The 26195-nt window shown below is 38.9% G+C and overlaps 2 protein-coding genes across 3 annotated transcripts in view; one reads left to right on the top strand and one right to left on the bottom strand.

The window, feature by feature from the left end:
- Nucleotides 1-26195, top strand: part of LOC110055468 (E3 ubiquitin-protein ligase UBR5-like) — a 66895-nt gene that overhangs the window by 6487 nt on the left and 34213 nt on the right. For both annotated transcript variants that reach the window (XM_089271484.1, XM_089271483.1), the window contains exons 9-20: nt 153-243; nt 385-764; nt 1223-1450; nt 2199-2356; nt 3774-3879; nt 10452-10662; nt 11743-11861; nt 12219-12356; nt 12661-12772; nt 20965-21122; nt 24931-25020; nt 25525-25623. In XM_089271484.1, the coding sequence (XP_089127610.1) occupies nt 153-243; nt 385-764; nt 1223-1450; nt 2199-2356; nt 3774-3879; nt 10452-10662; nt 11743-11861; nt 12219-12356; nt 12661-12772; nt 20965-21122; nt 24931-25020; nt 25525-25623 (1890 nt within the window). The remainder of the gene's footprint in view (nt 1-152; nt 244-384; nt 765-1222; nt 1451-2198; nt 2357-3773; nt 3880-10451; nt 10663-11742; nt 11862-12218; nt 12357-12660; nt 12773-20964; nt 21123-24930; nt 25021-25524; nt 25624-26195) is intronic.
- Nucleotides 4146-5853, bottom strand: LOC149105474 (uncharacterized). Its single transcript, XM_089271487.1, has 2 exons — nt 4750-5853; nt 4146-4373 (listed from the first exon to the last, which is right to left on the bottom strand). The coding sequence occupies exons 1-2, from the start codon at nt 5142-5144 to the stop codon at nt 4286-4288; spliced, it is 483 nt and encodes a 160-aa protein (XP_089127613.1). The 5' UTR covers nt 5145-5853; the 3' UTR covers nt 4146-4285.

The raw sequence follows: 26195 nt of genomic DNA, 5'->3' as shown, positions 1-26195 counted from the left end.
TACTGCTATCATATGTGGACAGCTGGGGAGAACTGGTTGACTGACAGAAACATGTGGAAGAGAATAGTGAAGAACAAAATGTTGCCCCCATCCTTTCTCTTGAAGTTCTGTAACTAAATGTTAGCTTTTGACTTCGCTGTTTTTTCTCTCAGAATCTCGATGTGAACTTAGCAGTGAACAATCTTCTAAGCAGAGATGAGGATGATGGTGATGATGATGAAAACCCTGAGTATCTTCCTGGGGGTGAGACTGTTCATTGTCAGTAGACGTAAATATATTACATGAGTTTTATTTAGCATACATGTAATTAACAGTCAAGTGATTGAAATAAGCTATAAAGCATGTTACAATTGTGGAAAACTGTCTTTCTTTTGTGGTCTTCAGACGACCTGATGTCATTGCTAGATGCTGGTGTCCATGTTGATGACCCATCATTTGTAGTTGATCCAGAGGCCATATTTTCAGAAGACATGTTCTATAGCTCTCAGTATGGAACAATACATCGGCGTCCTAATAGCAGCGCTCGTGCCTCACGGACTGCTGCTGAGCGAGAGGCAGATCGTGACAGGGAGAGAACCAGAGAGAGGGAGGCACTGAGGAGGGAAAGAGATCGATGGCTTGGGAACATACACGCAGGGGGTCTTGACTGTGGGACGTCAAGCAATGTCCCCAAACAACCACCCCAGGATAAGTTATCATCTCAGAGTTTCTCTGCTGATCCTGTGAGTGTTGCAGATCTTCTCCAGTGGTGGCCACCAGACTTGGTAAGAAAAAAATCATGAATCGATTCATCACTGATGACATGATCCATGTCAATAAAAAAAAAAAAAAAACAGTTCAAGGTAAATACAAAACAGGGACCAACCTCTTTTTTAGACTAGCCTCTTACTAAGCAAGCATAAGGGCTGTACCGGGGAATATTGACCAGAGGTTGTGCACTTGGCTCATATATTTCCCAGTACAACTCAAGTTAGCAAGGTTGGTGTTGTGGTTTATTATATCCGTGTACAAAACAAAACAAAATTCATGGCTCATAACTATTTCCATGGAAATGGTCTTAATTGCATAAGCCTGATTAAGAAAGAACCAATCAGAATGCTTGAATTTGCCGTGGGACTACCTTGCGATATGTTACTGTAGTTACAGTGTACATGTGTAGAGATTACTGATCAAACAGCTGCTGATCTGAACTTTTCATAAACTATGCAACATTCTTCTGTAGGATGGTCACTTCACACGCTTTACACACATTGCTGCCATGTACTCAGAGCTGGTCTGTGTTGGAGCAGATGGCAAGCTGTATCAATGGAAATGGGAAGATCCACTGCCGTACAGAGAACAAGATGTTGTATATCACCCCAGGGTCAAAGCTCTTGGGCTCGTGGACGAAAAGGTTGTATCAGTGTCTGCATCCTCCATAAGAGCTTCTGTTCTCACAGAGTCTGGCAAGGTAAAATATGGGCATGTGCTCAAAAACTGATATTTTGGACAGTAACAGCAAGATCAGCTATAGTTTGTTCATTAAAAGAGGTATACAGTGTACTTAATAAGTGTATTGCAAGCAATTCAGATAGGTAACATTTCAATTATTTTATCAAAACTTGTAGTGAAATTGGAAGAGAGCTATGAAGAGTTTGTAAGTCACAAGGTTAAAACAAGTGATTGAGTAATTCTTACATGTACATGTACATGTATGTGTGGTCTTGCAAATCCCTTAATAAGGTTTTCTTAAACTAAAAACCATGATTGCATTTTCAAGGTGATATTATAAATTTCCAATTGACTTTGTCATTTTATTTTTCATTTTTTCTTTTTTTCACATACATGATATTTAATAATACATGTAGAATAGTCACCCTGAATTGAGGAAATGGGATGCTTGGCCATTCATGTAAAATTAGATTTTGCTTGATTGAACTACATGCAATTTAACTGACTGAAAATTATTCCTTCATCTTAATCAGTCCAGTTATATTAGAGCGGTTTTCAATTGAGTGTCGAAAGTAATTGAACAATTACTTTGGTTTTGGGTTTTACTACGGTTTGAGATTAGCTGAGCAGTCTAATTGGTATGCAATTGGTTTGGTTTTGGTTTTACCACACTCATTTGAAAACTGCTCTAATATTAAAATAATTATGTTTAATTTGAATCTGTGTTTAAACTTATTATGACTAATTTCATCATTTATTTCCTGGAGGTTGCTACTTGGATTGATGAAACCCTCAGCTCTATTGCTAGCAAACTGGAACATACAACTCAAGGATTTGCCGAGTTCTCTGGAGACAAAGTTGTAGCCATTCACACATGCTCTCTTTACACTTGTGCCCAGATGTCGTCAGGGGCATTGTACTGGTGGTAAGTGATCAAATCCCTGCAAAGCCTTTTTGTATCCTAATTAGTAAATTCTACAGTCACATCGATGTATTAATTTGCAAACATCAACTGCCCAGAACAGTGTATAGTATATCAATTCTGGTTTCTCTTGGATCTAGTAAACTGTCTGTGTGCATATTGCATTTAGGTCACTGCATTACAGTTTATGTCATGAAAAGTAAATAAATTAACAGATGCTGAGGTTAAAAAGTCCTGAAACCTCGGTCTCTAAATTTAATAATTGAAGGGGCGCACAGGATAAGGACTTAAGTGAATGTTAATCTATATGATGTCAAACTATATTAAGTTTATGTTTCACAGGGGAATACAGGGGAATTTGGAGGGAAAATCTAGCAATTTATCAGAAGCCACTTTGGGTTTTTTTTTCAGGCACCCGTTCAGTTATCTTAACGATAATTTCAGACTTGCTGTACTCAATATTGTATGCAACTGCAAACAGCGTTTGAGAATCATAACACTTTCAACCTCTTCATTCACTTGAACGTGGAAATAACTACATAATGTACTGGTGTATAATATTACCGTATTTTCCAGTGTATAAGTCGACCTTTCAAGACCTAAAAATCAGTCTGAAAATTCACCCTCAACTTATACATGGGTAAAAAAACTTGAGATTCACGCACAAGTTAAGCAATTAGCATAATAATTGTCTTTCAATGTTAACAAACATGTAATAAACGGCAGCACAGTTTACAATGTACATTCGCTTAGTGATCTGTTTCTCTATATCAGAGCTTCTGAAATTCATCAATATTTGTCTGTCAAATGTTAACCTGAATGTTGTAGATACTCACTGGCTCAATTTTGTCATAAAGAACTGATATTTTTGCTGTAAGTAAAGCTGTAAGGCTGCTCAGAAAACATCTTTCGCATTTCGAACTTTTCTGCTTAGTAACCTGGCAGGATATGGTATTACAACGCACGCTTTGCACTTTGTTTATCGAGTCGTTTTGAAAGAGTCCTGAGTTTCTTTGGTGTTTTCCCTGTCTTCTAAAGCCACTTTGTATCTCTACACACTTAAAAAGGTTCGTTTGAAATCATCATGTTTGATTTTGTGAGCATTTCACAAAAATTATCATCAAAAAGCCTGCATACACTCATGTTGCTAAACTGGGTAAAACGCTTGTGTACGTGCCATAATAAGCTTAGTAAAACTTCAGGTTGAAACTTGCTGTGATTTGTTCGCATATCCGCAGTAGCTGAAAGAAAATTCTAAGAAATACAAGAAGAGCTTTCCAAGAAATTCTTACCTGGAAATGAAGAAAATCTTGTTTTTGGCCTCAAAAATTGGGGGTCGACTTATACACAGGATCGACTATTACATGGGATCGACTATTACACTAGTAAACACAGTACATACATGTGTGCTTTACCATAGGGGTGTACTTCCATTTGAGCAAAGAAAGAAACTATTAGAAAAAGCTCGGGCCAGGGCAAGAAGAAACCGCACCACCTTCACCAGCTGTATAGTACGAGGAGTTCAGGTAATCCATGCCAAGAGTGAAACTTAACAGTAAACAGAGAGAAAATTTAAATCTTTGAATAATCGTATGAAAGGATTTGATGGATGCATTACTTAAGGTATTCCTGGAGGCTAAAGTGACATTTTTGTTTTGCCAAAATTTTTTGTCCGCTGGAAGATAATTTTAAAACACAAACGTATGCTAAGTTTTAGGTCGGAAAAACCAAACCCGTCTGAGATATTGGCATGCGAAGTTTCGTTTCTATGTAGGTTTTCGCGGTAAAAATACGAAAAAATGTCCTGCTGTGGTCTCCCAAAGGATGGTCTTGTTGACAGCTCAACGCAATAAAACCTGGTAATTCGAAATGTGACACCCTCTTTGATCGTGATGGCAGCCGAGGAAGCAGTAAATGCGCTCGACCGTACTTTCAGAAAATAAAATAGGCATTGAACTCGCGGACAAAAGAAATAATGCTTGACGTCGTGGCCACAAACAGTCCTTCTGGGATACGGATGCTAAAAGATAAAAGCAATTGTAAGTAACAGCGCTTTGGCAGAGTCATTGTAATTACAGTAAACAAAAGCGCACTGGAAAATCATCGGTCAAGGTTAGCTAATGTTTTCACATAAAATTTGTAGCTACACAAGCTAACAAAACATGAATCAAAAATTTCACTGGGAAGCACCAAGGGGAAGTGAAATAAACGTATGTTATGGACGCTTATGTAATGAGAATGTATTCATTGCTCACAGATCACATATCATGGAAACGTGAGAAAATCTCAATGCTAGACAAGACAACTAATCGAGCCATCAATCTTCAATGAAAAAAGTTATGAAATTGAGACGGTTTGTTGTAAGCTACAAATCAAGATACAAGCAGGAGTCTCACCATTCCCTATTGCTTTCCTCACGAAGTTCCTTTAGCGGTGGTTCGTAGTCAGAGTCATCGTGGGGAGAATCGGTCGTTGATTTCTGCTCTTGTTTGGCGTTGACAATGGTTTTAGTTGTTTGAAAGGTCTCCAAGACCCCTTCATCTCTCAGTTGCCGTTCTACATCTTTCGCACTTTTTAGTGTCTTTCCACCAGGGTTTGTGTAGCGTAGGTAGACCTTAACTCCCAAGGACGACTCCCTCTCCTCCTGTTTTATCGTCCAGCCAGCTTCCCTCAACTTATCAAAATCTAGCGCAATTCTTGATTGTGTTCCAGAACCACGAATCGCATTACCCTTCACCGCCTTCACCGCTTTCTCGCTAGTTTCTCTCTGTCGCTTTTTCGGCGGCATCATTCCAACTACTTCTTTTTTTCTTTCGTTTTTTTTTTCGCTATATTCTCTCGCGCGTCCTATCTTTCGCTCGCTTCGAATGTCAATTCTCGCAATCACGTTGTCAACACTAACAGTTGGATGCCGTTGCGGGTACCGTTGCTATGGAAAGGTGTTATTGTTTGTAATCGCTTTTTCCGATTGGTTTCGCAGGAAAAATAGCACCCCGTAAAAGGAAAAAAGGGCCCAAAACAGGGCCGTTTTAGGCGATATACCGCTGGAAACTATTATTGTAGGCATTTACAAGATGGCTGCCGAGGAAAACAACGAAGGGAGAGCTTTCCGACTGGTAATTTTCGAATTAAAGCTCGATCTTGTGTCTAAATAAATGGTATAAATAAATGTGGGAGATTGTTCATTTCATTTTCTTTTCATAGGTTAATCGCTACGACTTAAAACTTGGCAGACAAAAACTACGTATGTGAACGGACCTTTTTGTGCGAGTACGTCAAATGCCTTTGAATACAAGACTCGTAGAAGCATTGCCATTTTTATAAGGGTGTGAAAACATATTTCTAGACATAATTTTTTCCTGTTTTCCTTTTCTCTGACGTACTCGCACGGAATTTTAGTTTTCAACCTCGTGCATAAATTGGCCAAACCTTTCTAACATTGAAGGAATATTCTTTGAGTTATTTTGCAATAATCAAAACAAGAGGGTTTCGACCACGCCCATTTAAGAGTAGCTTCGCCTAAATATCAACTAGACTTGGAAATAGCGAAAAAATCGGATGTCTTCAAACTCGCCCAGAATGAAGCCCTACGGGCACTAGTTACAAAAATATCGTTTTAAGTTCGATAAATCAAAAATTATTTTTTCCCGCAATTTTTTCGTTTCGATGCCCCAAATCGGCCAAAATCCATCGAAAATGAGCGGCATATTCAGAGGCTCGTAAACTCAAAAGTAAAAATCTTCATTACAAACTGATTGCACGTCGTATTTGTACTTCCTTTTTTGTCTATTTAGAGCTAAATAGATCGTGATTTGATTAGAACTTAAATATTTGACGAATTTTCTAAATTAACGACCCAAGACAGCTTTACAAGAGGTCTACATTTAGCCTATTTTCAAATGCTAAAAAGGCGTTCTGGTACACGGCTTTTCCCAAAACGACTAATTTGGTGTGAAAGAGCATTCTTTCTTCTTCAAATTAGTGAAATAAAATTTTTGGGTAAATAAAATCGCGAGCGCTGAGATAGCGAACTAAATGCAGCACTTCTTCCTGAAAACGTGACCTTTGACCCGAGCGTAACGAAACCGATTACTGCAAGAAAACCCGGAAGAAAAGCAAACGCTTCGTTATTTTGAAACAATTTCTAGTGATATCTCTCCGAAACCATGATTGCAAGAAACTATTTCCAGATATGAAATCTTACAGGGTCAAAAAAGGAGCTAAAGGGCGCATTTTGACACAATAACTTTGTTTGCTGAGAATTGAAGTCAATGACCGTTAACGAATTCCAGTGAAATTTGCAAACTTGAAGTATGTTAGCCGATACTTACCTGAATATTTATATTAATAGAAGAGTCGTCTTCTTGGATTAACCTTCAAAAGAAGCAGGATCCAGATTTGAAAACCTCTAAAAGAAGAAATGTTTAATGTTCCGTGACCTGCCCGCTGCTATAAATTAGCTTAAATTCCATGCACATGCCGACCGCATGTTTGTCGTAAAACCAACTGAACTCCACACAGTTTCCATGGGCAACCCCAAAATAAACAATCCCCAAAAATGTAAAGTGAAATTGGCTGTCTTCATGAACAGTTAGAAGCTAGAGTCAAGTTCCATTACCTTTAAAAAGTGCTTTAATTTATTTGTTTGCGTCGACTTTGTCCACTACTCTCACGTTCGAATGCCGCGAATCGATCACGCCAAAACAGTGCAGACCGTGCAGACTGCAGACAACACCGCGTTCAAACGTCGGGCATGCGCAAATTGGTACATTTTTTGGCAGCCGCGCGCCAATTTCCCGCGCAAAAATTTAAAGGAAAACATGGGAAACAACCGGTGTCACGCAAAATTTACGAAAAAAAATTGAAAAGTTCATAGAAATCTGTAAAAGGAAAAGAAAGCAGGTAAAAGGAAAACTTAAGACTTTTCAGACACAAAGTTTATTAAGTTACCGGTATTCTGTTGATTTACCATTTTGTTTTGAGCTTTACCAAAAAATTTTAGAAGTCTTAAAACCCGTGTCATGCTACGAGCCGACGGCGTAGTATATTTTTATTTGTTTTTATTAATCACACGATGCGTGACGCCGGAAACGGACGACAAACGATGTGTAAAAGAAGGAAAAATGGGAGAAGAAAAAGACAATTGCAGTGATTCGGCTTCGCTCAGACGAGCTGGAAAAATTTTGGCAAGGACTGAGGGATTCCATCCGGATCCTTGATTTGTCTGAAGCACAGGAACGAGATGAATCGAAACAGCAAACGATGTTCATGTCCATCGTCATGGAGGCATAGCTGGCCAAAATACCGATCCCAAACCGACTGTACCTGGTCTTTGACCAGGTGGGAAAAGCTCTTCTAAACTACAAACCTGGAAAAAACTGGTGCACTAAATGCAAAGTCGAGGCGGGCAAAAAATTCAAGGAGCACGGAAAATACATACCACGGAAAAGAAAGACCTGCAACAAGCAGAAGGTAGAACAATTTTTAACTCTCAAGTCATTTCTGTTAGCTCTCGTTGTACCGGCTAAAACATAAACAAATATATAAATAACGAGGAAAATGTCATTTACAGGATACCGATGACCCATGAAAAGAACAGTGTCGTGAAAATATTTTGGCCACCTTTTAGTTGCTCCATTGCTCGCACATGCGCAGACGTTTGACCGCTGTGTTACTGCAGACACTTGTTTGGGCTTTTCATTGTGACTCCTTTTTTTGGGTCTAGTTACAAAATAGTGTTGAATATATCTGAAAGTCTGTCATTTATCCACAGGCTGCACAAGCGCAGTATTTGACTTTTGATTCAATAGACAAACGCGTACAAGACTTTGTATGGGAAACTTACTCAGTCTGCACGGTTTGCAGTGTTTTGGCGTGACCGATACTACGCAGTATTCGAACGTGACAGTAACTACTGAGTGAACAAAGTAGAATCAAGCACTTTTAAAAGGTAATGGAACTTGACTCTAGCTTCTAACTGTTCATGAAGACAGCCAATTTCACTTTACATTTTTGGGGATTGTTTATTTTGGGGTTGCCCATGGAAACTGTGTGGAGTTCAGTTGGTTTTACGACAAACATGCGGTCGGCATGTGCATGGAATTTAAGCTAATTTATAGCAGCGGGCAGGTCACGGAACATTAAACATTTCTTCTTTTAGAGGTTTTCAAATCTGGATCCTGCTTCTTTTGAAGGTTAATCCAAGAAGACGACTCTTCTATTAATATAAATATTCAGGTAAGTATCGGCTGACATACTTCAAGTTTGCAAATTTCACTGGAATTCGTTAACGATCATTGACTTCAATTCTCAGCAAACAAAGTTATTGTGTCAAAATGCGCCCTTTAGCTCCTTTTTTGACCCTGTAAGATTTCATATCTGGAAATAGTTTCTTGCAATCATGGTTTCGGAGAGATATCACTAGAAATTGTTTCAAAATAACGAAGCGTTTGCTTTTCTTCCGGGTTTTCTTGCAGTAATCGGTTTCGTTACGCTCGGGTCAAAGGTCACGTTTTCAGGAAGAAGTGCTGCATTTAGTTCGCTATCTCAGCGCTCGCGATTTTATTTACCCAAAAATTTTATTTCACTAATTTGAAGAAGAAAGAATGCTCTTTCACACCAAACTAGTCGTTTTGGGAAAAGCCGTGTACCAGAACGCCTTTTTAGCATTTGAAAATAGGCTAAATGTAGACCTCTTGTAAAGCTGTCTTGGGTCGTTAATTTAGAAAATTCGCCAAATATTTAAGTTCTAATCAAATCACGATCTATTTAGCTCTAAATAGACAAAAAAGGAAGTACAAATACGACGTGTAATCAGTTTGTAATGAAGATTTTTACTTTTGAGTTTACGAGCCTCTGAATATGCCGCTCATTTTCGATAGATTTTGGCCGATTTGGGGCATCGAAACGAAAAAATTGCGGAAAAAAATAATTTTTGATTTATCGAACTTAAAACGATATTTTTGTAACTAGTACCCGTAGGGCTTCATTCTGGGCGAGTTTGAAGACATCCGATTTTTTCGCTATTTCCAAGTCTAGTTGATATTTAGGCGAAGCTGCTCTTAAATATCAAATTTCAGGGACTACTTTCATTCTGGCTGAAGAAAATTATTTTTTAAAGTAAATACATAGAACAACGTTTTAGATGTAAAAATTTGATCATTTTTGAGCCAATATTTTTAATGATTTGATGCATGCAAATATGGTAGAAAAATATGCAAATTAGCCTCCAGGAATACCTTAATTACGTATGTCTATGTGCACTACTATAACTATATCAGGGTTAGGGTTAGCTTAGCTAACTATAGTTCAAATTTGTTACCCCCAGTTTACACCCTTTGACTTAAACAGATTAGCCAACAGAATTCACAGACATCATAAAAAGAACCAAACTAACAATAGGCAGCTGATTATTTGAAAGATTAACTTCCCTTTCAATGTCTCCTAATCAGAAAATTTATGCTCTTGGGAAACCTCTTGGATTATGAAAAAGAGGTGTGTGCAAGGCATTCAAAGAGAAAGAGGGTTTTGTTTCGTATAAGACCCCTCTGTTTGTCAGGTTTTTAAGGTGTCAGTTGTCAAAAAAAGTCTTTTAAAAGCTACTTACTCCTTTGTAGTACTCATCACATTTAATTGAAACTTCAAATAATTGAAATTATGATCAGAAGTTCAACTACAACATACTTGTCAACATCCCCCTTTCCCCTTTCAGTGTTGAATTTCATGTATCAGTTCAGAGTGTTTATCAATAGGGTTTGGGGTTTGGTTTTGGCAGACTGTTATGAAAATGAGATTTATGACAAAGATTGTTAGTATGATCAAAAATTAAAATTGTGAATCACTGATAAGTGGACTCAGGGCTCAACCATTCTCTGTAATGTTGCAGATTTTAACTAGATAAGTGACAGTTGGTTCTACAAAGTGTTAGACAAGTGTGAACAGTACATGTATGCCTGTTACAGCATATGGTTACAATGTACAAGTGTTTCTTGTGAACATTATACAGAACTTGTAGTACCATGATAGAAAGGTGTTAGCTGCACATAAAATCTTGTACCAACTTAACAACTGCCGAAGTATTGCTTTTCTTCAACATCAGGTCTGCTTACGTAGCTGTCCTTTGTATCATCCTGGTTCTATTGGTTTCAACATCTCTTCTGGTATCCCTCGTATGGGACAGTTATTAGAATCAGCATGGAATCTGGATGAGAAGTGCCGCTTTAAAGTGCTGCCACTAGGAAATGAAGAATCTCCTAATCCACCACTTATTGAGGAACAAGACAGTGATGTTCCTGGCTCTCTTGGCCTGAGTGAGTTTAATTTAATGGAAGCTGATATATAGCTAGAGAGTCAAGGACTACATGTACACCCCATGGTTGATGCAAGTCATGAAATACATGTACACATATATTAGCACGTGTAGGTTTTGGATGGCCAATATGACTTAATTTCAGTTACAAGTGCAGCAAATGCACTTCAGGCATTAATTACATATTCTTGCATTTTGATTGGTTCTAACTTATTATCTATTGGAAGACCTGTAGGTAATGCATAGACGATGTCATTAACATTTTTTTTCCTTCTTTACTGTGTAAAACAAGTAGACTCCATGTTGCTGTGCATCTATGAACATACATATATACATAAACTTTATTGTTTCTCGAATTGAAGAGTAGCTTTATATAAGCAAATTTTTGAGAGAAAAAAATAACAAAAGAAATCAACCTAATATACAGTAACAAACAAACAATGTATTCAGTAATAGATTACGGATGACGTCAAATTGCGGTAAGAACATCAGCAGCATACTCACCTAACAGCTCTTGTGCCACTATTTTGGTCCTACCACATTTTGACATCATCTGTAATCTATGACTAAACAGACTCACCAGAACATGGAATCTATTTGTTAATTTTATCACATATTATAGTTCAGATAGGACCCTACGCACACTCTGATTGGTGGAAAAACCCATGTTTTATCAGAGCATAAAACATAGAAAAAGCACATTTTATTGTTTTTCGCCACATTACCGCTATATCACAAAGCAAATGAAGAAGCCTAAGCTAGTATAATATTACACTGTGATAAAACTCAATGGGCATTTGAAATTATGAGGCAGCCAAGATTGAAATACCTACCAGCAATTTTCACAGTTTATCGGGTTTTAGCTACTGTCTCAAAAGAACTAGCAATTACTACTAGTTCATTTTAGACAATAATGAAAACAAGAGTAAACTGTATAAATTGCTGCAAGGTATTTCAATGCTTGTTGCCTCGATGTTTTCCAAAATTAAAGTCACTTAGGGCTTTATTCCACTCACCCCTTCAATATTGTGAATTCAAATGTAGGATTAGTGTTTTTAAATTTTTTAGTTGTCATTTGTAGAGCGTAAAAAGGATCCATCAGTAGAGGCAGCAGAAGATAAATCTGTTCAGGATTGGGATTTGAAAGATGTTATTTTTGTAGAAGATAAACGTAACATTCCTGTTGGAAAAGTACTTAAAGTAAGTGTATCTAGCTTTTTTTTAGAAGGACGCAGTGTAGTTTATGGAAATATCCCAGCTTACAGTATCTCAGTACATATGAACTCTCAACAAAATGGTGTTACGTTTGTACTTGAACTGTTGATACCACTTATATAGTGTTAATTTACGATAATTGGATAGGTTAGATTTGTTTTTGATTGAGTGTTGGGAAAACAAAATTATCAGTAATGGGCTTTGCTTTACTTACACCTTGTTATTGATAACACTTCTAACATTTAGTACCCAACCAATCAGCCTGGCAAAAGGCAAAACCCAAATGAGGACAAGAAAATGCAAGGCAATTATTTCAATGCATTGCATTATTTTGTTTTCCAGGTGGATGGACCTTATGCTGCTGTCAAGTTTCCACCCAAAGATAGTGCTCTTCAGGCTGCAGCTGCAGCTCTCTCAAATGAAGAAGCCAGCGGATCTCTTCTGCAAGATGTACGTCTTCTCCGCAAGGATGAACTTCAGGTGACTGCTATGTTTAATCGGTTGTTTCATCCTATCAGTTCATTCATGTAACAAAGTTTTGTTCAAAAATATCTTATTACTAGTTAACATGACTGTAAAACTAACAGTATTTTCAGCCTTAGACAGCATGTGCGTGCACTATAGCTAGCTACCAGAGTTCCATAGTTTATTCATGTGGCACCAAACTGATAATCTGATAATTATATGTAAGATATGATAATGTGTAAAAATTAATTGCACTTTTTAATTTCCTGGCAATCTCTGTACATAAATAATGAATGTAATGCTTGGTTTTTCGTTATAGCTGGTTAAGTCATCTGCTGCAAACAAGATTCCTGACTGTATTCAACGCACACCAAAACTTTTATCTGTCCCCTCAGGTGCTAAACCTCTGGCTGTGACTGTTAACTGCAAAGGTACAATTAGTTTACTCTTACATGTAGTTATGATAACTTTGTCTTACTTAACTTTGATATATGTGATTATATTTCACAAACTCCACTTGAAATATATGAGAATAAATCAGGTATTTCTCCGCTTACTTGTGCTTCGATCCACTCTTTTAATGCCCCAAGGGGTACCTGCCTAAGAAAACTAAATGCATGATGTAATCCCATCAAGACCCGGGAGCACTAACCATGTGCTCCCAGGATTCCTGGCAGCTTTTTTTGCTGTGCTTCAATCCTATAAACAGGTAAGTATTTTTCACTCATATTCGAGCTTTTATTTCTCCCCTTTTTTTGTCGCTCTTGCTTAAAATTTCCTTGCAGGAATCAACCTACAGTGGTTTCCTTCAACTACAGCGTTTTTTTGAGGCCAGATACGATGCCTTCACATCGCAAGCGTAAATCACGTTCACCTTTCCACCATTCGCACGATTGGGACTTGCCATCTAACTCACTCAAACATCTTTGTTCAAAGGACAACAACAAGCTGGAGTACATTCTGAAGTCTCTTGAGACCCTTAAAAATGATGTTTCCAACTGTAATAGCCATTTGGCCCTTTATGAGTCCCACTTAGAACAACAGAAAACGGCTTTTGCACCAGATCATGAAGTCGACTGCGACGCCATTTCCTTGATGGTTTCTGAAGACCCCGCGTTTGAGTCTGTCAATGGCGATGAGGCTTTTCAGCCATCAGCTGAGGCAGAATTGTCACCAAATGGGGCTACTAAGCCACCAAACAAGGCCTCTGAGCTGCCAAAGAAGGCTGTTAAGCTACCAAACGACACCTTGAGTACAGGCGATACAAAATCTGGGGTCAAATGACAACACCGACTCCGCATGTTATGACCCCGACGCTTCTGTCACATCCTGGAAACCATCCAAGGTGTTTTCTTCATTCTTGGACAAAAGCTTCCGAAGGAAACTCAGTTACGATCAAGTTTTGGATATTTTGGAAACTAGCAGTGTCCTATCTGTTCACGCTTTAGCGTAGCCTACACTTTACACTACGATCAGCAACCAAATTTCAAACCCTCAAACCAAGAAATATGTACAAGAACGTGATAAGGAACTTACCTCTGTTCAGCGTTCTTTACTTAATGCCACTGGCCCTCTTTGCTGTCTACATGATGCACTTGAATCAAAGGAAACTATCTCTAATGAAGATGTTAAGTTTATGTTAGAGCAGGCACTATGCCTTCTTGGCTCAGCTAATTATCAGTTGTCAGTATTGAGACGAAAGAAGGTTTTAGCAGCTATTAATAAGGCCAAGATTAATTTAGGGGACCTCCCTTTACCTAATGCAAAGAAAATGCTTTTTGGGGATGACTTTCCCTCCCTTGCCTCAAAGTAGGTTGACCTATTATGTGGCCTCTCTAAAACCCTCTCATCAAATACAGGGCGCCGATTTTCACAGAGATCTGGCCCTTCCTAACATTTTGGATCTAGAACAGCCCCCATGTGACACACCTTCCACTCTGCAAAGTATGCCCAAACCCGGGCAAAAAACTGCTTTTTGTCATCCTCAAAGGACGGCCCAACAAGAATCAACCAGCACCTATCCCAGCGGGAGCAAACAACTTCAGACCCAGAAATTCTAAGTATTGTAAAGGGCTTTCAAATAGATTTTCATTCACCCCCAGTTCAGTCTTGCCCTCCTGTTACAAGAGCAGGTCCATCAGAAACTCAGTTGATCAATGCAGAAGTCCAGGAACTGTTAAAGAAAGGAGCTATTCAGGAGGTCAACCCTTCAGACGAAGGCTTCTACAGCTGCCTTTTTCTTGTTCTGAAGTAAGAAGGGACTTAAAGACCTGTAATAGATTGGGTTCATTAAACCGATTTGTTTGCAACTCTCACTTCCAGATGTAAAACCTTCATTGTTTGAAAACCCATCTCAGGAGGGGAGACTACATGACAAGTATCGATCTAAAAGTCGCCTATTTTTCTGCTCCCATGCATGAATCCTCTCAAAGGTTTCTCCGTTTCATCTGGGGTAGCAAACACTACACCTTTCAGGGTCTTCCTTTTGGGCTAAGTTCAGCACCCCGAATCTTCACCAAACTTCTGAAACCTGTAGCCGCCTTCTGAGGAAGCGGGGGTACCAAATCATAGTATACTTGGACGACTATACTTTGACATCTAACTCAAATGACATTAACTCTATTGCGATCACTGGACTTCCTCTTCCTCTTGTTGTCTTGCCACTTGGGTAGCCCCTTTGCATCTTGGGGCTGTTCAAATTCTGCTTATCCAAACCTTGAGAGACCACCTGTTCAATTTCAACTGTCAACTCCCAACACTCAACTCCCAAGCTCGGGCAGAACTAACCTGGTGGATACACAATTTAAACAAGGTCAATGGCAGCCCTGTTTCTCCCCCACCTCCTGATCTAACAATTCTCTCGGATGATTCTATGCTAGGTTAAAGCACAACATGTCAGGGCAAATCCACCAATGACAAATGGTCCAGTCAGGAATCAACTCGACACATCAACTTTCCGGAACTGAAAGCAGCATTTCTTGTCCTAAAAACATTCCTCAAGGGCCAGTCTCACAAGGTTGTACTGTTGAAGATGGACAACTCCTCTGCAGTTGCTTACATAAACAGTTCCTCTGATGTCCTTAACTCTGGAGATCTGGAATTGGTGTCTTCACAGAGACATCCTCATTTCTGCACAGCATGTCCCTGGAAAAGAAAATGCCATCGCCGACCAAGGGTCTCGTACCATCCTAGATTCCAGCGACTGGCTACGTGACCCAAAGGTAATCACACCCTTCCTTACAAATTGCAACACAGATCTGTTTGCCAGTTGCCTAACAGCTCAACTATCTCAATACATCAGTTGGAGACCAGATCCAGGAGCATTTCATATAGATGCCCCAACTCTACACTGGAATTCTCTGAAGGGTTATGCCTTTCCCCCTTTCAACCTCATTCCAGTAGTTCTCAACAAGGTAATTCAGGACAATACAGATCTAGTGCTTGTAGCACCAATATGTGACCTTTCACACAAAAACGTGCATTAACGTCTTTCCGTTACATGGGTGAAACAAACGGCCATTGAACGGGTTGCAAACGGGTCACCAAGCTGTTTGAAATGGTTTCAATGAGTGTTCGAACAGGTGATTAAGTATTCCGAACAGGTAGCCTAACCGTTTGAACGGCTCAGGAAAAATTGCGAATGGGTAGCCTAACTGTTTGAACCGCTCAGGAAAAATTGCGAATGGGTAACCTAACTGTTTGAACAGCTCAGGAAAAATTGCGAACGGGTAACCTAACCGTTCGAACGACTCAGGAAGAATTGCGAACGGGTAGTGTAACCGTTCGAACAGCTCGTAAAACATTCCGAACGGGTAACGGAACCATTCGAACAGCTCATAAAAGAATTTCGAACGGTTGATCTAAACGTTCGAACGGCTCATGAAATCTTCGAATGAGCAGTCACGAACGGCTTGTAAACTTGATGATTATAATTGGTTTCACTTAAAAATAGTTTCAAACAGATGGCTTTTAATCATTGAAACTGCTCCTGTTACTACTTTATTTCACCACTGAGAGCCAAAGAAAGTAACCTTGAAATGCAGAGAACATTCATAACTGAGTTTGCTGAAGCAGATCGAAAAAGCTGAATTCTTTTATACACAGTCGTTTGTGGGAGTCTTTGTCAATTCTTTGTCTTTCAGTACAGCCCAAAGATAATGCATGTGCAAGAACTTCTTTTTGCATCCGCAAGCGGGCAACTTCTTGCGGCTTCTTGGTAAAAAGTCTAAACCTTGTTGAAGTCATTTTTGGTGAGAGTTTTCATTCACGTATAAATCATTCGGTAGATTTTATCACTGACGGTGGAAGATTTTGGTCACGTGCGAGCAACATGTGAATCAAGAATGTCTCAAAATAACTTTACAGCTTGAGACAGAGATAAGGCCTTTGGCAACAACAGTTTAGCAACAGTGCATTTTCATCGCCTGGGTTTGCTTTGTTTTCTTGTTCGGTGACATGGAGGAAATTTCACTGTTTACAATTATTATTACAATGTGTCCCGGAGTCCCAGACCCGCGGTGTGGTAGCGGCGTGAAATCCCGTGTGAAATGAGCTCGTTTGAAATGACTTTTTCTGTCCAGGATGTCCCTTGTGGCAAAGGTTAAAAAAACAACATATTTACTGGGAAGTGTAACCCAAATTTTAAAATAAGCAAGCTTCTCAGTCGATGAAAACAAGCACAGGACTATGCATGCATGACAAAAGCGTGACTCAGTTTCCACGCATCAGTAATGTTTGAAACTTGATGCAAATTCAGGGCGTCACAACAACATGATTGTTATCTTACCTACTCAAGCTCAGTGCTGCTGTTCTAAAGGTTTCATTCAGTGGATTCTCTTCGAAATAAGAGGAATGCACAAGGCAGACTCGTGAGATTTCGGTGTTCAGAAAATCATTTAAAGTGTCTGTGCTTATCACAACCATAGTTACACCGGTAATGTTTATTAAACCGCATTGTAAACAGGGTAGAATTTAAGAAGTTCGCATCTACAGGCGACTTTCAAGTTTCCTGCAAGAGTTCTTTGCCTGTAATAATAACTTTGCGAGAAGTTTTTAAAGAAATTTACAACATCGTAGTTCTCAGTTGTTTACACACACAGCGGTTCAGTGTGAGCTTTGAATGAAAGTTGTCTTCGCTCACAGATTATGCAAGAAGAAGAAAACAAAAACAATACTTCTGAATCGGCATTCAGAAGCAAAAACCATTGGATCCCAGGCTAACTACACCGTAGTTCGATTTTTCTACTTGGACTGTTTCTTTATGAGCTTCATTATTTGGAGATATTTTGTGATTGTCGCATAATCTGCTAGCAGACTGTTCAAGTGATCAAAGGGATTTTATTCCGTGTACGTGACATGAACACGCGAGTACGCGAACAGGCAGAGACAACCGCACGTATGTCTTGATATTATTTTCCTGAAGAGATGATCAAAGCCGTTCAACGGTTTACTCAAGTCGTTTGAATTGATGGATGTTCCAGCGAACGGGTGAGCAAGTCGTTCGAACGGTTGATGTTTTTAACAAATGGGTGAACAAGTTGTTCGAACGGTTGGACATTTTTATCGAACGGGTGAGCAAGTTGTTCGAATGGATGGATGTTTTTACCAAACGGGTGAGCAAGTCGTTTGAACGGTTGGATGTTTTTAGCAAATGGGTGAGCAAGTCGTTCGAATGGCAGGACGTTTCTACCAAACAAGTGATCAAGCCGTTCGAACGGATGCAAATTTTTTGAATGGATGACCCAGGTCGTTCGAATGAATGCAAATTTCTCTCAGACGGCTTTCAAACAGCTTCTAAATGGAATTCCGTTCATGCACGTTTTCGCGTGAAAGGTCACATATGGCAAGCCCAACCACGATGGCCAATCCTGTTGAATCTTTTAGTCAGCAACTGTGTCCTACTGCCACACAGTCCACATCTCTTGCAGGACCCCTCCAATCCGAACAGGATACATCCGATGTTCCCACGCCTTCATCTTAACCATGTGTCACATCTCCAACAATACTACCAGTATAATAGGTTACCAAATTGCTCCTCTCAGCAACTCAGTCCTCCACTCACAAGCCCTACCAGTCAGCATGGTCCCGCTGGAGTAGCTGGTGTACTGAAGGGAAAATTAATCTTGTTTCAGCCCCACTCTCCGAAGTCCTTGAATTTCTAGCAAAGGCCTTTTCAGATGGTTTAGAGCACTGCTCCACAAATGTACTGTGCTCAGCTATCTCCTCAACACATTCAAAGATTGACAGCTTCCCTGTAGGTCATCACCCTTGTGTTACTAAGCTAATGAAGGGAATACTCAACTCCCACCCTCCAAAACCAAGGTACTCACATACTTGGGATGTCAAGAAGGTAGATAGATAGATAGATAGATAGATAGATAGATGAACTTTATTTAAACACGATGATAATTAAAGCTAAAAGCTTGTGGGGTCGTGTATTTAAATTTAACTTTGCTAAAAATTTAAAATTACGATTAAAATCTTTAGATTACAATTCCTAGATTTACAATAAAATTAATTATTTAATTAATTGCTAACTAGAACTATTACTAAGTTAATCTACTATATGATTACAATAAACTAACTAAAACTAATTGTATATAAAGTCACTATGTCTGTGGCGGGTTGTCGAAGCCGACAGGGCGTTAAAGTTAAAATCTTTAAAATAGGCTCTATTTACAACCTGCTTTCTAAGGTCAAAAAAGCTTGAAAAACTTTTATGTTGTTCGTGGTATAAAACTATGTTCCAAATGACAGATCCCTTATATCTAAGTGAGTCTTTCATAAATTGCGAGTTAAATCGTGGTATAGAAGAAAGTACTTTCCCTCAGAGCGAATAGCCGTGGCTGGGGTTTTCAAGTATCGTTTTCATCAGGAGCTTGGGCAGGCTGTCGTTGTTTGCCTTATAAAATAGTCTTAGGATGTCAAGCTTATAATACAGGGAGAAGGTAGGCCACTGATCATATTTGAGCACGTCATTTGTCGACATGTCTTTGGGCAAGTTGAAAATGATTCTTGCCGCCCTGCAATGTAGTCTTTCTATAGAATCAAGTCTGTCGGAGTTACAACACGATCCCCACAAAACTAAACCGTATTTTACAGAGGGTAGTATTACTTTAAAATAAAAATCCTTTAGCACGCCCTTTGGAAGAAATCTGGATCGTTTCAGTAAGTTCAGTAAGGTGACAGCGCACCTAACTTCCTTAGGAAGCAACAGCTCTCTGTCCCTCAAGCACTCGTCAAGGAAACTTGTTATGCTCTTTGCCTTGGCTTGCCCAGAAAGGGCAGCTTCTCTGGCTAAATTAAATCTTAGATACCGTAAAATCCTCCCAGAGGGAGTTGTTTTCTCCTTTACTTCCCCTAGAAAGCGTGGTAACCCTAACCATTCAGGTCAGGCCTTCTTCGCTCATTTCCCTCACAATCGGAAACTTTGTCCTGTTGAAACTCTCTGTCACTACCTCAAGAAATGGCATCCAGTTTGCCCTACTCTTCCATGCCCCAAACCAGACCCTTTGCTCATCTCTTATATTAAGCCTTACAAACAGGTTTCCTCTGCTACCGTTGGGTGCTGGCTCGGGCTTACCATTAAAGATGTTGGAATCAACATGGAAATATTCAAGGCCCATTCAGTTCATTCATACATAATTTATTCTCATGTATTTCGACCGGAGTTTGTGAAATATAATTCCAATTATACCAGGGCCACGAAGCGGCCTGCCTGTATAATTGGAATTATATGAACAAATGAAGGGAGAAATATATGAACCCTTCCCTTAATCCCCCCTGTTATCTTTTCCACTGCTGCTTTGGCCAGTGTTGATTTTTTCCTTCTTCAGTCAGTGTTGAAAAGCTGCTAGGAATCCTGGGAGCACATGGTTAGTGTTCTTGATGGGATTATGTCATACATTTAGTTTCCTTGCAGGGGGTACCCCTTGGGGCATTAAAAGTGTGGATCAAAGCACAAGCAGACAATACCTGATTTATTCTCATATCATTTCTCCCTTCATTTGTTCATATAATCCCAATTATACAGGCAGGCCGCCTTGCGGCCCTGGTATAATTGGAATTGTCATGGTCTGTGTCCTAAGGCTGCAAGATGTAGAACTTGTTTGCTAGGTTACTACTGAATGTGAGAGGTACATGTAGATCATTTGAAAGCAAGGGAATGAGAGAGGGAGGAATGGGCAGATGAAAAGAGAGAGAGAGGAGAAATGTAAAAATCCCTCCTTTCTAACGTCAGTCTGCCCTGAAAGGAGCTACCAGGGTGTGTCGCCATTTGCACATCTTGAAAAGTTTAATTAAAGTCTATACATGTCATTTTGAACTTGGCCAAAATAATTCAAAATGCCGTGACTGAGCTCCTTTGAAACCAAAAGAGCAAAGGCATTAGTGGTTGCTAGATTGACAGTGCACTTGTGTCTCTTGATGTGCAATAGAATTTGAGTTGCACCAAGGAGCTCCTGACCAGTAGTATAAATAAGCCACAAGAAAAAGTGTATTTTGTACTAGTTGCAGTAAATACCTGGCAATTTGTCTTTAATTTATTACTTCTAGTGGCATACATTTGTAGTAGTGTCAATCATTATTGTTTACCAACGTACAGGTGTATTGTTTTTATCTGCAGGAGTTCATGTGATGCTGAAGACTCCATCTGGTGTTCGTTACGCTCTTTATAGCTTGGCATCTTCCAAACCTGAACCCGGTGGAACTATGCCAAAAGACTGTGCAACTTTCCTTAGTCAGCCTGGGTCCAGTGATATTCAGTTATACCCAACTGGAGATGTAAGAAATAAATCTCAATGCTATCATCTACTTTGTGATCTCTGTTAATAATGTTAGTAACGTAAGTAATGTTAGTAATGTTATTGACAGAGATCATGGGTAGATGGTTATTTTTATTGGCAACCCACATCTTTTGTTGACTTGACCTTGTGTTCTTGACAATATAGATATAAATAAAGCATTATTATTATCATTAGTATATACCACACAAGTGAATAGCACTCTTCGTGCACGCTGATTGGCTAGCTTGGAGGTGATTAGCCAAGCACTATTCACCTCTGAGCAACCGAGGAAAAACAAAATGGCTTCCGTTTCAAATAAAGTTACTCTTAAACAAATAAAGTTACTCTTTGGTCCGCTATTTATTCAACTTGTGTGGTATATACTAAAACAATTGAAAGGCCACGTGCAAGAACATCCCCTAGATTTTTCGGCCATTTTTGAAAGTGCTTAAAACTAGCTGAATTTTGGCATGTGGGCTTCGTTTCACCTGACAAACATTGCTCTGAAGTTTTTTTCGCTGGGTTGCTTTTCGTTCTCAAGAAATAACGTATGCAAAAAAGGCACACAGGGTGGAAAAACCGAGTGGTTTATTGCATACGCAATATCTCGAGAACGAAGCGAACTTTAGCGCAAAAACTACGGGACATTGCTTAACTTACCTGAACGAAGCTGCATGCGAAATTTGGAGCGTTTTCGACAAAGTTCACCTTTGATTAAAATACCTGACGCCCTTTTCCCACCGAGTCCTTCAAATAAACGAAGCCGGGCCTTTGTTATGATAAACAGAGCCGATCCTTTGTTATAATAGCCAAGCCAAGTCTTTGTTATAAGTCGAAATCTCGCCTCGGTTTATTATAACAAAGGATCGGCCCGCCGCGACCGCAAGGACTTTGATTTTACTTAGAAACCAGCAAAATGTCAATTTCATGCAGCTTATATAAGCTCAAATTTGTTGATTTCGGGTCAAAAGTGCTTAAAATGTTGACTCATGTTAACGTGCGACGGCAAGGATGTTGATTTCTCTTAGAAAGCAGCAAAATGTCAATTTTACGCAACGTAAAAGCTCAAAAATGTCGATTTTAGGTCAAAAAAGGTTTAAATGTTGATTTCATGTTAACCCGTGACCGTAGGGATGTTGATTTCACATAGAAAACAGCAAAATGTTAATTTTACGCAGCGTATAAACTCAAAAATGTTGATTTCAGGGCTAAATAGGTAAAAAATGCCGATTTCACGTTAATGTGTGACGACAAGGATGTTGATTTCACTTAGAAAACAGCAAATTGTTAATTTCACGCAACGTATAAGTTCAAAAATGTTAATTTCAGGTCTAACTAGGTAAAAATGCTGATTTCACGTTAACGCGTGACGGCAAGGATGTCGATTTCACTTAGCAACGGCAAAATGTTAATTTCACGCAGCATATAAGCTCAAAAATGTTGATTTCAGGTCTAAATAGGTAAAAATGCTGATTTCACGTTAACGCGTGACGGCAAGGATGTTGATTTTACTTAGAAAAGAGCAAAATGTTAATTTCACGCAACGTATAAGCTCAAAAATGTTAATTTCAGGTCTAAATAGGTAAAAAAGCTGATTTCACGTTGACGCGTGACGGCAAGGATGTTGATTTCACTTAGAAAACGGCAAAATGTTAATTTCATGCAACGTATAAGCTCAAAAATGTTGATTTCAGGTCTAAATAGGTAAAAATGCTAATTTCACGTTAACGCATGACGGCAAGGATGTTGATTTCACTTAGAAAACAGCAAAATGTTAATTTCACGCAACTTATAAGCTAAAAATTGTTAATTTCAGGTCTAAATACGTAAAAATGTTGATTTCACGTAACGCGTGACGGAAAGGATGTTGGTTTCACTTAGAAAACAGCAAAATGTTAATTTCACGCAACTTACAAGCTCAAAAATGTTGATTTCAGGTTTAAATAGGTAAAATATGGCGGCCGGAAAATAGTGTTAACATCTGGAACTTACTTTGGTTATCTGGGACAATGATTATCTGCACTGAACAAATAAACATCAAATAAGCACTTTTCCAAATACAGCAATGTCTTAAATGGTTAAAAATCACGAGATAAATACATATTTTTTGACAAACGCGATTGTAGCTTTATGTCATGCACCACCTAACAGATTAACAAATTAACCCTTCTGCGCAACGTACGGGTCTCCATACTCTGCATGTCCGCTGATCCCAGAAGTTCAAAACACTACAAATCATGCCGATATGAAATAAAATCAACGCAACCTGGATCACAGATCTATGTTACAATCGATCGCTACTTGTTGGCCATTGTTACCTTTAAATGAAAAAAGCCGAAACAATCTAGTTACCAGTTTGAGAAACGCGAGCAGAACGTGATCGCAATGCATGCCGGGAAAGGTCTTTACACCTCGTGCACGGGAAAACATGGCGGTCGATACAAGACAAATTTGATAAGTCAAAAACCAGTTCTCGCTTTCCAAACTTTGACACTAGCAACGCTTGGCAAATGGACCACAACTCACGAGAGGGTATTTTTCTTGGGCGAGAACTGCTCTTGGACTTTGCTGCCTGGCTCGGTCTGACTTCGAACGCCGATAACACGATTATGGTATAGCAGCTACCTTCGAAGTTTCAGAACACATTTTGATTCTTTAAAACGTGCTGATGACTTGCGGGTTTATCGAGGCTTTATGATGCCTCTCAACCACCAGGCAGGCACACAAGGTACTTTAACACTATGCTTAAGATATTAGTTGACAGAGCTCTAATGCGGCACATCTCTTTTTCGTTCAATGGTATTTCGTTTGCTGCTCGATTGATTCACGTGTTGTGTTTACGTCACAATAACCGATGTAAACAATCTGTTCCCAGATTTCCGCTCTATATACTATTTTCCTTTGACTTTAAGACAGCTAAGATTCAGTGGAATACACTATAAACAGTCTGCCTGTTTGCTGTTCAACAAAATAATAAGGTTTCTTTTGTTTTTTGTTCAACCAAAGATCTCCAAAAGATGCTGCTTGGAAAACTGAGCTTTTTGCATACGTTATTTCTCGAGAATGAAGAGCGCCCCAGCCAAAAAAGATTCAGAGCAATGTTTCTCAGGTACAACGAAGCCTACATGCCAAAATTCAGCTATTTTTGAACACTTTCAAAATGCCCGAAAAATCTAGGGGACGTTCTTGCACGCGGCCTTTCAATTATTCATCTCAGTGTCGGTTAAAGTGGTGGATATTTGCCTCCACTTCGGTGAATAATCATTAATTATTAATAATAATAATAATTATTATTATTATTAGTCTTATTATTCTTATCATTACTATTATTATTATTATTATTATTATTATTATAAAATGCGTTAGAAGTGAGGTGATTTATTTATTGTAGGAAAAAACTTCAGGAACAAAAGAATTTCTGAATTTTTACCAGATACATGTAAGATTCAAGTTTGTGTGAAAAAGTATGCAATAAAGTTTTATTATTATTATTATTATTATTATTACTATTATCATTTATTATTATTATTATTATTATTATTATTATTATTAACTAAGTGTATTTACATGATCATCTTTTTAAGTACTCTCAAATTCTCTAAATCTGTTTGGAGGTTTTGCCTGTGCTATTGACTAGCCGGTGTAATTTGTTTACAAATAAATTTAACAAAGTGAATTGAAGTGGATCATCAGATGTAAAATGACCATGAGACTAATCAGAGTTCTCATTAAATGTATTATACTCCATATTAACATTGCACTTGTTTCTTTGCACTTATTTTTTTTCTGGTACCGTTTCTTTTCAGGATTCTTTAATTATGATGACAGACACCAATGGAGCACTTTTCCCTCTGTCAAAGAACTTTCTTGGTACTGTTAAAGATCCTGCCTGGACGGTAAGCAATCTGTGTGTTGTCCAGTTGTATCCTAGATAATAGAAAAATGCTGCTGATGTTTCTGTCAATACATGTGAAAGCAAGAGTGGAATTTTTGAAGGACAACAACATAGAAATGCCACAAGAATACAAGTGCCAAGTTCGATGACAGGTGTTTTTAGTTCTGTCAAAATTTCAAGAGTATTTCTTTTATTCTTGTATATGTTGCTCAATAGACACATGGGAAAATGTGCTTAATATCTCGTTTAGAAAATGCTGTAAAAATGAAGAAGAGGAAAATCTCATGTTTGTATGGACTAAAATTATTTGCCTTTGTTTCCATGATCAATTTGCCAGCATCTGGGGCTAACCAGTCCTCTGTTAAGACACATGTCACGCACAAGATTAAAGAGCATGGGCTGCAGTGTTTCTTCAGGTTATTGCATGCAAGGTTAGGTACTGTCTTGTCTTGTTACAGCAGCTACATGTATGCGATGTTCTCTTTATCTTTATTGTCCCTGTTAGGATCTTCCCCCTTTACAAAGCCTTGGAGTGGGTGTCACATCTCTGAGACCAGGAACGGAGTATAAAGCCAGGGCTCTTGTTGTTGTACTAGCAGTACAGGTAAGTTACTTATGGCATGTTTTGTGGATGTGATATTCAGTGTTCAGTGTTCTTTGCTTGGATGTGACTTGTGTGTGAAGTTTGTGGGCCTAGTGTTAGTGGATTGTACTCAGGATGAAGAGTTTGTTGTTGGCTGTAGTCACTATGTTGACACATTACTCCTGTTGTTGTTACCTTCACTCTCGTGGAGACTCATTACTCTCACAGTATCTCTCTCCAACTAACAGTATGCACGAGATGCAGTACCCACCAAACTACATAGGGAGGGCAACCATACAAAAATGCTTCAATGGTGTTACCTGTGATAGACGTGACAAATAATACTCTTCTCACTTGTTATGGTGATTGTGGAAACTAAGAGTTAGGGCCAACCTATATCTAAGTTAATGGAAGGAAATGGTTGTGAAGCCCATGTTTATGATGACTTTTTTTCACTATGCCCAAAACACAAGGTGTGAGGAACTAACCAATAGAAACATTTTCAAATGGTCATGTAATTTGTCCATGGTGTCTGAGCACGAAACAAAAGATAGTCCATGGCTGGGGACCTTCCATGATCATAAAGTGTTGAT

The sequence above is a fragment of the Orbicella faveolata genome, unplaced genomic scaffold (genome assembly GCF_042242905.1).
Source record: "Orbicella faveolata isolate gen_17 unplaced genomic scaffold, um_ofav_v1 contig_34, whole genome shotgun sequence".
Classification (NCBI taxonomy): Eukaryota; Metazoa; Cnidaria; class Anthozoa; order Scleractinia; family Merulinidae; genus Orbicella; species Orbicella faveolata.
This window is presented reverse-complemented; position numbering and strand designations above follow the sequence as displayed.

Bases quoted from the DNA above. Each gene is read 5' to 3' on its own strand.
- LOC149105474 (XM_089271487.1), bottom strand. From the start codon at position 5,144: ATGATGCCGCCGAAAAAGCGACAGAGAGAAACTAGCGAGAAAGCGGTG. The intron at 4,374-4,749 runs GTGAGACTCCTG...TTTATCTTTTAG, and splicing joins GAGGAAAGCAATAGGGAATG to CATCCGTATCCCAGAAGGAC.